This window comes from Triturus cristatus, chromosome 9 (genome assembly GCF_964204655.1).
Source record: "Triturus cristatus chromosome 9, aTriCri1.1, whole genome shotgun sequence".
Taxonomy (NCBI): domain Eukaryota; kingdom Metazoa; phylum Chordata; class Amphibia; order Caudata; family Salamandridae; genus Triturus; species Triturus cristatus.
Genome location: NC_140592.1, coordinates 48,618,791 through 48,631,493, shown reverse-complemented (window position 1 = coordinate 48,631,493; position 12,703 = coordinate 48,618,791). Strand labels below are relative to the sequence as shown.

Genomic DNA, 12,703 nt, shown 5'->3' with positions numbered 1-12,703 from the left:
GAAACATTTACTTTTTATATATTTTCCTTCCACATTTCTTTTCCACAAAATTTCATCAAGAGTGTGGAAGCAAAGCCTGACAATTTTACACGATTGTAATTGGTGTTCTGCAGCAGTCTGAAAATTCAGGTACAGGAGTTCAACACAAGCTACAAGTTGTAGGTAACATCAGAAAGCTATGAAAGCAGGGGTCCTGCTAGTCGCAATTTAGACTTTTTCAGGATCTACTCGCTGGCAACACACTCAAGATTAGCTTTTCTATAAATCTCAGCTTTGTCCCCTTCAAATGTCCCTCCACCATTTTGTGAGGCGTCCTCACCAGATCTGTTTTGTTGGCCCTCCATAGAATTGGAATGTCTCCGAATTGCTTGTAGATTCCTTTCAAATTGGCGATCACGACTGCAGACAATATTGCCTACAAACAAAACTTGAGTATTAATACAGAGCTTGCAGAGAGCTTTGCAATGTTGGCATGTCGTAATGTACACGTATGTCAGGGGAGGGTAGATTGTGCATGCAGGTAGCACAAGCCTGTTTTCGTAATCCTACATGTACTGCAGGTAAAATTATGGAATTCTAATTTTTAGCAGTAATTTAATTTCTTGTGAAACATGTCTTTGCATAAAGGCACCTGATAAATGGCAGAACTAAGGTGCATATCAGCAACGAGGCGATATAAAATTATCTCCGCTTTTGCGTCCATTTTCGGGCGAAAAGCGGCGATAATTTTATCGCCTAATCAGCAAGGTCACGCTATCGCGTGAAACCTTGCATTAGCGCCCGGATTCTTAACGCCCAGCTTTGTATCTCTGATGAGATGCAAAGTGCGCGTTCCTGACCTGACATGACTGGCGAAATGTCGCTAAGCGACATTTCTCCTATCATCAAGCCCCACGCTATGAAGCATAGCGGCAAGAAAAGTAGCGATAACCCCTGTTATTGCTACTTTCCTTACGCCTGCTTCAGGACTGACTTAGCCATGATATCCTATGGAAGGTGTATGTGAGGCCGTATCATTAAGCTAACGCCAAACTTCATGAGATTATTGCTGGGTTTCCAGCGATAATATCACGTTTGGCAGTTAGCGCTAGGATTTTTATCGCTTTTGAGATAAGCGTTGCTAATAGCACGCTATCTCAGCGATAAAAATCCATGTTAGCCGGCGATAATTATCCTAGCGCTAAGTGCGCTTAGCGATAATTATCGCCGGTTGTTGCTGATATGTCCCGAAATGCTTTTACCGTTACTCACCGGATCCAATAGGGTGTAAGCAAGTCGGTGATTCAATGTTTGAGAGTGCCTAAGGGGCTACCGCTTTGTGGCAGAACACCAAACCTATATAACATTTTCTTGCACTGGTTTGAAGCAGGTTGGTGCTCTTGTGGTATTGTGAGAATTTACAATTTTGTAAATACAGTCGAATGTATCTGATTTTGATTACAACAAATGCTCAATGTGCAAAAATGTAGGACATTATTTCACCCCTCCCCTTTCAAATATCACAAGACCCCACCCACACCTACATTTACACCTTAGACCAATTATGCTTAGCTTATATACATGTAAGTTATGTCTTTTGTTCCAAGTATAACTTAACACCTTACCTCAAAGATCATTTATGAACCAGAAAGGTTAAACGTTAACAAAAAATGATAGTCATTTGACTGTAATTATATTTTCCATTTAGGGTTTTATTACTTTATAAATTACTTTCTTATTACAGGCACTTGTAATCCGTAAACTGTAAAATTATTCACTTGTAATAATTTATTACAAACCAGTAGTGATGTGTGTGACAGTGTCCTTTCTGCACTGTCTGTTGCCTCCCACCTGATATGAGGAAGCCCAAGTTATAGGAAAGAGTAGGAACTATAAACGAAGGGGTGCATAAAATGTCACTGACATTCGCCCCGCATCAGTCTCAAAGGGCAAAAGGGCCAAATATGGTGGGGATGAGAATTATCCCGTCACAGACTTGCAGGATGGAGAGGACACCTACGGCTGTGCCTGTAAACCCACTGTTGTAGCTCGAAGGACAGAGACATCCTGCACAGGAGTGCTGCAAATCCCACTGCCACCATTTTACAGGATCTAGAAGGTCAACACCTCGGCGGCAGAACAGAAGGAGGGCGTGGAATATTGTACTCCCAACTGGGGACATTGTAAGAATATATCAAGTCACCTCGAAGTTCCATGTGCTTGTGAAAAACATCCCATCATTGGCAGAATGCCTCTATATGAACTCCTTAGTGACCTGCAAAACTCTTGAAATGGAGAGTTGGGGGTACATTAATCCATATATTTATTATTGCTCGCAGGGATCAGATTTTCCACTATTTGTACCAATCAACAAAGAATATCTGTACTGACAAACTGGTGCAAAGGTACACCATTTGCAGGCGCCAAATTATCCTGTACTGGTACAAATTCATGTACTCTGGCCCCAGTGAACATGATCTGCACCGGTTTCCCCAAAGTGTTCCTGACAAGAAAGGCACTGGTCAGAACCTCAGCAAGGCACGCGGGCAGTACATACTTTGGGCAAGTGTTCAAACAGTGATCCAGCCTTCAGGATGATTATCAGGATAATGAGCGCAGATATTGATCCGGCCACCTGAAAAGAAGAACAGAGTAAAACAGAGACGTGGTCAAGTACAGAAGACATCAGTTCTGTGTTCAGATCTGAAAATGAGGGAGCCGGGAGCAGGCAACGCAGGAGTAGAACTGCAGCTCAATGAGAGGGGCTCACTCTACCACAAGGGCAGATGGTGTGGGGAACCAGGGGTTCACAGACAGGGGTGGCTGGTGACATTTGAAAATGGTGGGGCGTAAAAGTGCTGGAGGAGTGCCCCATAACATAACCTGGACGCTAGCTTACCACTTCGGCGCAAAGGTGGGAGATAAAGCTGCCAAGCCGGGTGTGGTGCACACGCTTCCGTTTATCCTCGCCTCTACCTCTCCTCACCTCTCTCTCTCCAACCGCTATCTGTTTATTTCTATCGCTCTAGCTTATTTGAATCCCGCACACCTGCAATTACCCAGTACAGGCAATCTTCCCCAATAGCACAAAATACACCTAGAAAACAGGGCCAAATTACCCTTTCCCCTTCAACTACAACCAAACTGCTCTTTTTCACACAAACTAGACCTTCCCACCATTGCTCCCACACCCCTAAACCCATTCCCAAAAACCTAGAACACCCTAAATTAACATCCCAAACATGTGCATTACCGCCAGCTCCCAAAGGCCTAAAGTCGCGTCAAAACGCACTCTGAAACTAGGCCCAAAACACACCTTCCCCTCCATGGATTTTCTTCAAAATACTTGCAATCAAAATTAGACCTTCCCAACTCTCATCCCAGCCAAACAAATCAACTCGGAACCACCTGCAACACCCTACAATCGAACCCCAAAAACATGCAAAACTCACGTTTAACATGGGCTCCTAAGGCAGCTCTTTCCCTTCCTCGACTTTGCCAAAAAACACCCTTCCCAATCGATCAATTCCTCCCAAACTTCCTGCACACCCATCAATTCTACCTCCCTGCCACTCACAGCAGCCCCGTTCCTGTCGATCTACTGGAACCCCCTAAAAAACACTTCTCCACGCACCCCAACACCGCCCATTGGATAACATTGCAATCCGGGCCTTCACAAAAAATGCTCTTTTTTCGCACTTCCACTACTTCGATCATCTTCAAACTCACTGGGACACTAGTTCCAGCCATTCCCAAGAATCTCAGCAAGAATTACATAAATCCATCCACTGGAAGGGGTACGACTTTTCACCCAAACACAAGCCCCCCGCAAACCCACAAAAACACCCCAACATCAGCCAAATCTGGATGGAATTTTGACAAACCACCCTAAAACCTTCCCAACACCAACCCAGCCAAATCTGCATCAAATCCAGCCAAACCTTACCAACCCCAACTCAGCCAAATCTGGATGGAATTTTGCAAAACCACCCTAAAACCTTCCCAACACCATTATGCACGAACCTGAATCGGGCCCTGAGCCCTAGACTCCGGGAACCCTAGCAAATTTCAACCCTAAACCCTAAACACCACCCCAACCCTACCACCTAACCCTAAACACCACCCCAACCCTACCACCAGCAGCGGGAGAACTGAATAAAATTAAAACAAAAACTTACCTGACCGCCTCTGCTCCTGGTCCGCGTTGGCGCCTCTGCCCCCTTCAAACCGGAACACCACGTCAGCACTGGAGTGGCAACCCCTCAGCCAATCCTGGCGCTGCTGCAGCGCCAGGATTGGCTGAGGGCACAGCTTACGCTACGCCCGCCGCCTGCCCATTAGGAGACCGAGGGGCTCCTAATGGGCATGCGCAAGGCAGTAAAAACACAAGTACGCATGACTGGGCACGGGCTAAAAATTACTCTCCATGCCCACTCATGCGCACTTTTGCTGCAGTGCTGCCTTTCCCTGGCTTGTCTGATAATGCATGTCAGTCAACATGACGCCGGACCGCCCACGGTCTGACGTCATGCTGACTGACATGCATTGTCAGTTCTCCCCACCCTCGGCGTCTCTGAACTTAAGTAAACTAAGTTCAGATAAACCGAGGAGGGAGCTGCGGGCGCGGGCGGGTGCGGAGGGGGGGGCCACGCCCCAATGCCCCAATGGATGCACCGCGCCTGTTCACAGAGACTATGACGAGTTTGGAGGACTCTGCCAGCATTGTGAAGATCTTGGTTCACTTGGGCATTCAGAGGGAGAAGCTCGGGGTACATGGACAGGCAGTGTGAGAAGCTTTGTGTACATGAGCAGACAGTAAGAACAGCATGGGCCACATGACCAGTGTGGGAGGGGTTTTTGGCATACTAACTTGATAGTGAGGATCTATCTTGGGACACGCAATAGTGTGAGGTGTTCAGGACACATGGACAGGCAATGTGAGAAGCCTGGCACTGGCGTAACGAAACTCGAGGGGGCCTCCCTGCAAGGGACATGGAGGGGCCCCCTCCGGGCTCAATCAGGAGTTCTGCAGTCCGAGTGCTGTGCTGAGGGGGGCCCCTGGAGCTTGGGGGCCCCCCCGCACCGTGGGGGCTGCGGGGGCCTGTGTTACGCACCTGAAGCCTGGGACACAACAGCAGTATCAGGAGTTTGGAATATAGAGGCAGAGTGTGAGAAGCATGTGGTACATGAACGGTGTGGGGGGGGTTTGGCATACTAACTATACAGTAATGAGCTTATAACACATGGACAGTGTGAGTGGCACTTGAGACATATCAACAGATAATATGAGAATCTTGGGACACAGTTAGTGTGAGATGCTCAAAACACACAGACAGACACTGGTGCGACCCTTGACCCCACCAGGTAGGTCGCTCCCCCTCCGCACAGCACCGCCTGTGTGTCCCTGCCCCAGCTGCCGCTGTTGGTGAGGAAGTTCGAGGACCTCCACCACCCACAGGCTACCACCTGCTCCTCATCCCTGGTGGCCAGTGGAAGGCCGTAGGTTTGTTAATCTTCCGCTCTATTGTTTTATTGTATTGCCTGTATTTCATTGTTGTGTCTGTGACTGCTGTTGTTCTGTCTTCCCCCGCTGCTTGTTCGTGGTCCGTGCCCGTTTTCTTCCCTCTGTTCCCCTCACTGTCCCCGCGTCTCTCAGCCCGGTTTTTCCTTCTGTACCCCTCGCTGCCCCCGTGTCTCTGCCTGGATTTTCCTTTTGTACCCCTTGCTGCCCCCGTGCCTCTCTGCCCGTTTTTAGGTCTCGCTGAGACAGCGCAAGCTGTCTCTTTGAGACATTTTGTATGTGGGATTTTCAAAGTGCTGCTGGCTGGCCTAATGCTTGCGTTCACGCGATCGTGCACGCGCGCAGCCGGCCGCCAGCAGCACTTTGAAAACTCGTGCGTCATCGCGATTGCGATCACTTTCGCTTTCAGAGCGATCGTGATCACGATGACGCACGCGCACACACAACTCCCGCTTCTCCCCCACCACATATTGCATCTCCGGCCGCTCGCGCGCGGCCAATGCGTGTTCTATGTGTGGCTTATCTCTTTTCTGTTCATGGCCAAGGTGCTGGAATTTCCACCAGTTAGGAATGTGCCATTATAAAAAGGGTATACTAACAGCCTAACATTTCTTTAAAATGGCACACTCTTAATGCAAAGTTTTCATTGCATTTAATTTAGAAATCCTCCTTATTTACCCTCATTTAATTTTTTTCAGCTCCTTCCAGCGCCTGGAAAAGTCCATGTGAAGGAAGGAAGCGCCTTCTGTTAGTGTGAATCTTGCTCTCAGGCTGGTACCCTGCATCTCTTTCATTCTCAGCTGCAAATGCCTTGGTGCCGTTTTACAGCTAGGAACAGATGTTCCTTTATCTCTCTTTTCCATCTCAAAACGAAAAACTGCTAAACTCGATGAAGCGCGTTTTTTATATTTTATTACAGTTCACTTGTGGCCTTACTTGCTTAGAAACACTGCTGCTTTCAAGAAATTCACCATCACTGATAACAAGCCGAAACGCTGCCCTGCTGCTTTTTCACAAAAGAACTATAGGAGAATAATCTCCCCTTTCTTGAAAAGATATATAAACACAAATTACTTGAAATAAAGCTTCAAATAACGTTTACACTGCACACGACTGCGTGATTCCATTGACAACATACCCCAATTTTCATTCTATTTATTTACTATTGTCAATCATTACTTAGGCTGCTTATTCTTCAAGTAAAGTACTTTCAATCGTATTGTTTTCTAATGTGGAATACTTTTTATATTTCATCTTAGGTGACTCTCTTGTGCGTGCCTTCTAAAGTTTGCTTAGACTCATCTTTTACTAAAACATTCATGCCATGCTCATACTTTGAAAGGTGCCTGCTTCTCAAGTCTGTCTGCTGTTTTGTCCCCAGCACTCTCCCATATTACAACTATGCTTTCAGAAATTCCTTCTTCTACGTTACTCGTTGTTTTGTTTTTGCGCGTCCCCCTCTATTACCACTTCATTGATTAAATACCTATATCCTGTTCATTCAGTCCTAATTCAGGACACGGGAGAACTTTAACCACAAGCGCAAACTTCAAATTTAGAAATAGAAGCTAGCAGAAAAAATACATTAAACTGATTATTATGCATTCTTTTATGTTTGGCTACATGCTCTTTTGGATTTTTTTGATAGCCAATCGTTTATTTTTCTGTATCCATTCCCCGGCAAAACACGCTGCCTGCAGGGCGGACCTAAACAAGGAGGTATGAAGCGCTCGCATTTTTACACAGCTCATCGAGCCGAGGGTAATGACGCGCTTTACATGAGCACCAGTTATTCATATTGTGTTGGTACGCACGGTAAGATTAAGTGATTAGTGCAGAATCACAGGATGTTCTGCCTGTGCCGAGACTCGAGCCTGGTTCCCCAGTTACAACGCTGGTAGCTCTGGCCATAGTGCCACATTTTACACGCCTTCTGTTCTAAGAACAGCTATCTCTCTTCTTCCCCCACAAAATGCACTTATGCTTGGTGTTAAAAACAAGGACGTATTGGCTGTTTTGCCTCTTAAGTAATTTATTTTTTATTTTGCCGTTGCATCTCACACGCCAGAGACATGGTGAGTTTATCTTGTCATTGTCCATTTCCTACTTATTAATTTAACACAGCCGCAGGGTCGCAGGGCGTAGTCAAAAATCCAAAATAGGACCAAACAGTACATCTAATTAATCGCTCCCACCGCCATTGTGGCTCTCCTGTTCTCACTCACTCTTCCTTTTCACATTCTCTTCCTGTACACTCTCTCAGGCCTGCTTTCCACCACAGCCTTATTTAAGCTGACTTTCCCTATTTTCGCCCAACCCTCTTTCTCTCACTCTCTCCTTCACCATGTTCACCCCTCGCCCATATCTGTCTCCCAGTCCATGCCCGCTTTGTTCCCCTTATGCTCCCTTCGGCACCATTCACTAACCCTGTTTTCGTAGAGAGTGATTAACTGAATGGGTAGAGTTCAAAACAGACCACTCCAGGGGAAGTGGAGGGAGCGGGTACAGTTTATGGCAAAGCAGTTTATTTTCACTGATATTCACACCACTGATAACAGAGCATGCTTGGGCCTGTGTCTACTAGGATGTTGTTAGCTTACGTTAATATAAGATGAAGCAGGTGAGTGGTTCGCCTTTCCTCAATCCTTATCGCAGTCTAAAACAAGCATTGGCATAGCCTATAGGTCTCGCCTTTGGGACCTTATAAGTGTTTAGCCATGCAACAGTTGATGTTGTTGCACCAAGGATATTGTGCTGGATAACTAAGCACTTATAAGGTCCCAAAGGCGAGACCTATTGGCTATGCCAATGCTTGTTCCTTCTGTTTCTCAGCTGTCCCTGTATTCTTGTGCCCTGTTTGCCTTCTGTGACACTCGTTTTTCCTGTATTTCTGTGCCCTTTGTGCCGTCTGTGATACTTGTTTTTCCTGTATTTCTGTGCCCTTTTTGCCTTCTGTGCCACTCGTTTTTTCCCTTTATTTCTGTGTCCTCTTGCCTTCTGTGACACTCGTTTTTCCTGTATTTCTGTGCCCTTTGTGCCTTCTGTGACACTCGTTTTTCCTGTATTTCTGTGCCCTCTTTGCCTTCTGTGCCACTTGTTTTTCCTGTATTTCTGTGCCCTTTTTGCCTTCTGTGCCACTTGTTTTTTCCCTGCATTTCTGTGCCCTCTTGCCTTCTGTGACACTCATTTTTCCTGTATTTCTGTGCCCTCTTTGCCTTCTGTGACACTCGTTTTTTCCCTGTATTTCTGTGCCCTATTGCCTTCTGTGACACTCGTTTTTCCTGTATTTCTGTGCCCTTTTTGCCTTCTGTGACACCTGTTTTTTTCCCTGTATTTCTGTGCCCTTTTGTCTTCTGTGACACTCGTTTTTCCTGTATTTCTGTGCCCTCTTTGCCTTCTGTGCCACTTGTTTTTCCTGTATTTCTGTGCCCTCTTGCCTTCTGTGACACTCGTTTTTCCTGTATTTCTGTGCCCTTTTTGCCTTCTGTGACACTCGTTTTTTACCTGTATTTCTGTGCCCTTTATGCCTTCTGTGACACTCGTTTTCCCTCGTTTTTTGTGCCCTTTTGCCTTCTGTTCCCTTCATCGTACCTCACCGCCCCCGCCGCTGCGGCCCTGCCCCCCTGACTGCCCACTGCCCATTCGCTGCCCCCGCCTCCCAGCTGCTCCTCCCTCCCACCTCCCCATATATGCCAGGCGTAGAGCGGCCGCGTGTAGCGTCCGTGCCACTGGTGGTGCGAAGGCGCGTCTAAGGCAAGCCCGTCTGCGCCCATCCGCGCCTGGACCGCGCCCAGCGCCAGAACCCCTGGCCCCCGCACCCGCCACTACGACCGCCACCACTACGATGCCAGCACTCTGCACGCTCTCAACTCCGGACGGACCCACACCTGCTTCAAGGCCCCCCTGAAACGCACACACGGTCCTTTCACCTGCCGGAACTGCAGCTACACCAACCTCAGAGCAGACGAACCAACCACCAAGAAAGACCCCACCCACCTCCGATGCATACTACTGAACACCCACTCCGCACACAAACACACCGTCGAGCTCTGGGACCAGCTCGAAACAACATCCCCGGACGTCGCCTTCCTGACAGAGACCTGGCTGAACGACTCCTCCACACCCGACATCGCCATAGCCATCCCAGATGGCTACAAGATCACCCGCAGAGACTGCACAAACAGAGTCGGAGGAGGAATTGCCATCGTCCACAAGAACAGCATCAGGGTCTCGACAAGCACCGATGACGCGCTCAGCACCGCCGAACACATGCACTTCCAGATCCACACAGACCCTAACTCCACCCTCAGAGGCACCCTCGTCTACCGACCCCCCGGACCCCGTCCCCAGTTCAGCGACTCCATCGCCGACTTCATCAGCACACACGCCCTGACCTCCACCGACTACATCCTCCTCGGAGACCTGAACTTTCACCTTGTGAACAACAACGACAACAACTCCACAACCCTGATCGATAACCTCGCCAACCTCGGACTGAAGCAACTCGTCACAACGCCCACCCACTCCGCCGGCCACATGCTCAACCCCGTCTTCTCCTCAAGCCCGTACGTCTCCGTCAGCCATACCACCGAACTCCTCTGGACCGACCACCGCTGCATCCACTTCGCCTTCCAGAAACCCACCACACACCACCGCACCCAACAGATCCCCCGCCGCTGCTGGAGCAAAATCACCGAGGACCAACTACATGCAAACCTCACTCCCAGCCCACCCACCGAACCCTCCAACACCGACGACGCTGCCCACAGCCTCAGATGCTGGATTGAGGACTGCGCCAGCACCCTCGCCTAGCTGAAGAAACCCCCCACCCCAGAGACACCAGCAAGAGGGCCAGCTGGCTCACCCCAGAACTCCTTGCCTCCAAGAAAGCCTGCCGGAAACTAGAGAAGGAATGGCACAGTGAACAAACTCCAGACAGCCACGCAGCACACAAGGACGCCATCCGCAACCACCACCACCTCATCAGGGCGGCCTAGAGGACCTCCTTCAAAGACCGCCTCAACAACAACGCACATAATAGCAAGGAGCTCTTCAACATCGTGAAGGAACTCTCCAACCCCAGCTCCAACACCAACGACATCCCGCTGTCGCAAGCCCTGTGCGACTCCCTCGCCACCTTCTTCCACCGCAAGATAGCAGACATCCACGACAGCTTCAACACCCAGACAGCCCCAACAGACAGCAACACAACAGACCCTCCGCACACCATCGACCACGACCCCCTGCTAGCCTGGGCCAGCGTGAGCATCGATGACACCATCAAGACCATGAGCACAATCCACTCCGGCTCTCCGTCAGACCCATTCCCGCACCACGTTTTCAACAAAGCAAGCAGCTCCATCGCACCCCACCTGAGCAATGTCATCAATCTCTCCCTCGAGACCGCGACCATCCCAGAGAGCTGGAAACACGCCGAGATAAACGCCCTATTTAAAAAACCTAAGGCAGACCCAAGAGACCTCAAGAACTTCCGGCCCATCTCTCTGCTCCCCTTCCCGGCCAAGGTCATCGAGAAAATCGTCAACAGACAGCTAACCCGATACCTCGAAGAAAACAGAATCCTGGACCCTTCCCAGTCAGGGTTCCGCAGCAACCACAGCACTGAGACTGCCCTCATCGCCGCCACCGACGACATCAGGACCCTGCTGGACAACGGTGAGACCACAGCACTCATCCTCCTAGACCTATCCGCCGCCTTCGACACCGTCTGCCACCGCACACTACGCGCACGCCTCCACGCCGCAGGGATCCGAGACAAGGCTCTGGAATGGACCTCCTCCTTCCTCTCTGGCAGAACCCAGAGCGTCCGCCTCCCCCCATTCCGTTCCAAAGTCTCCAAGATCATCTGCGGCGTACCCCAGGGATCCTCCCTCAGCCCAACACTGTTCAACATTTACATGGCCTCGCTCGCACACGTCGCCCAACAGCACGACCTCAACATAATCTCCTACGCCGACGACACTTAACTGATCCTCTCCCTCACCAAGACCCCATCACCGCCAAAGCCAACCTCCACGAAGGAATGAAGGCCGTCGCCGACTGGATGAAGATCAGCCGTCTGAAGCTGAACTCGGACAAGACGGAGGTCCTCATCTTCGGCTCCAACCCTTCCGCCTGGGATGACTCCTGGTGGCCAACGGCACTGGGGGCAGCCCGACACCCATCGACCACGCACGCAACCTGGGAATCATCCTCGACTCAATGCTTTCAATGACCAAGCAAGTCAACGCTGTCTCCTCCTCCTGCTTCAACACCCTCCGCATGCTCCGCAAGATCTACAGATGGATCCCGACAGATACAAGAAAGACAGTCACCCAGGCCCTCGTCAGCAGCAGACTCGACTACGGAAACGCCCTCTACGCGGGGGCCCCGACCAAGCTCATCAAACGACTACAACGCATCCAAAACGCCTCGGCACGACCGATCCTCGACGTACCACGACACGGCCACATCACCCCCCACTTGAGAAACCTGCACTGGCTCCCCGTCAACAAGAGGATATCCTTCAAGCTCCTCATCCACCCACAAAAAGCACTCCACAAGACCGGCCCAGCCTACCTCAACAGACGACTCTCCTTCTACATCCCCAACCGCCAGCTCCGCTCCGCCGACCTCTCACTCGCCACCGTCCCGTGCATCCGAAGAACAACCACCGGCGGGAGATCCTTCTCCCACCTCGCCGCCAAGACATGGAACACCCTCCCGTTGAGCCTACGACAGACCCAAGACCTGCTGACCTTCAGGAGGATACTCAAGACCTGGCTGTTCGATCAGTAGCAGCCCCCCTCCCAGAGCCTTGAGACCCTCGCGGGTATGTAGTGCGCTTTACAAATGATTGATTGATTGATTGACAAAGATAGTGTAAGGAGCTTGCCACACATTGCCAGACATTGTCAGGAGCTTGGTCATAAACATATGGACGGACAGCATGAAGCGCTTGTGACACTTGAACAGTGTTAGGACTTTTGGACTTATGGTCAGAGAGAGGAGGAGAGGGCACATAAAAGTAGTGGGGCAAGATTTGATCATAGTAACAAACAAGCAATGAGCTTCGGAATCGGGAACAGAGTTTGATCAGCTTGAGATAGCGGTGCACTGGAAGGAGTTTAGAGAACAAAGACAGTAGACCTTATTCACATGTGAGAACCTAAATTTAGCACAGGTAAGCAAATTGCCCAGTTG

At 49.7% G+C, this 12,703-nt stretch overlaps 1 protein-coding gene across 1 annotated transcript in view; it reads right to left on the bottom strand.

Moving 5' to 3' along the window:
- LOC146797360 (solute carrier family 26 member 6-like) overlaps positions 1 to 12,703 on the bottom strand; it is a 187,101-nt gene that overhangs the window by 59,641 nt on the left and 114,757 nt on the right. The window contains exons 10-11 of the mRNA XM_085624366.1: positions 2,537 to 2,614; positions 320 to 415 (exon numbers count right to left, since the gene is read on the bottom strand). Coding sequence (XP_085480492.1) covers positions 320 to 415; positions 2,537 to 2,614 — 174 coding nt within the window. The remainder of the gene's footprint in view (positions 1 to 319; positions 416 to 2,536; positions 2,615 to 12,703) is intronic.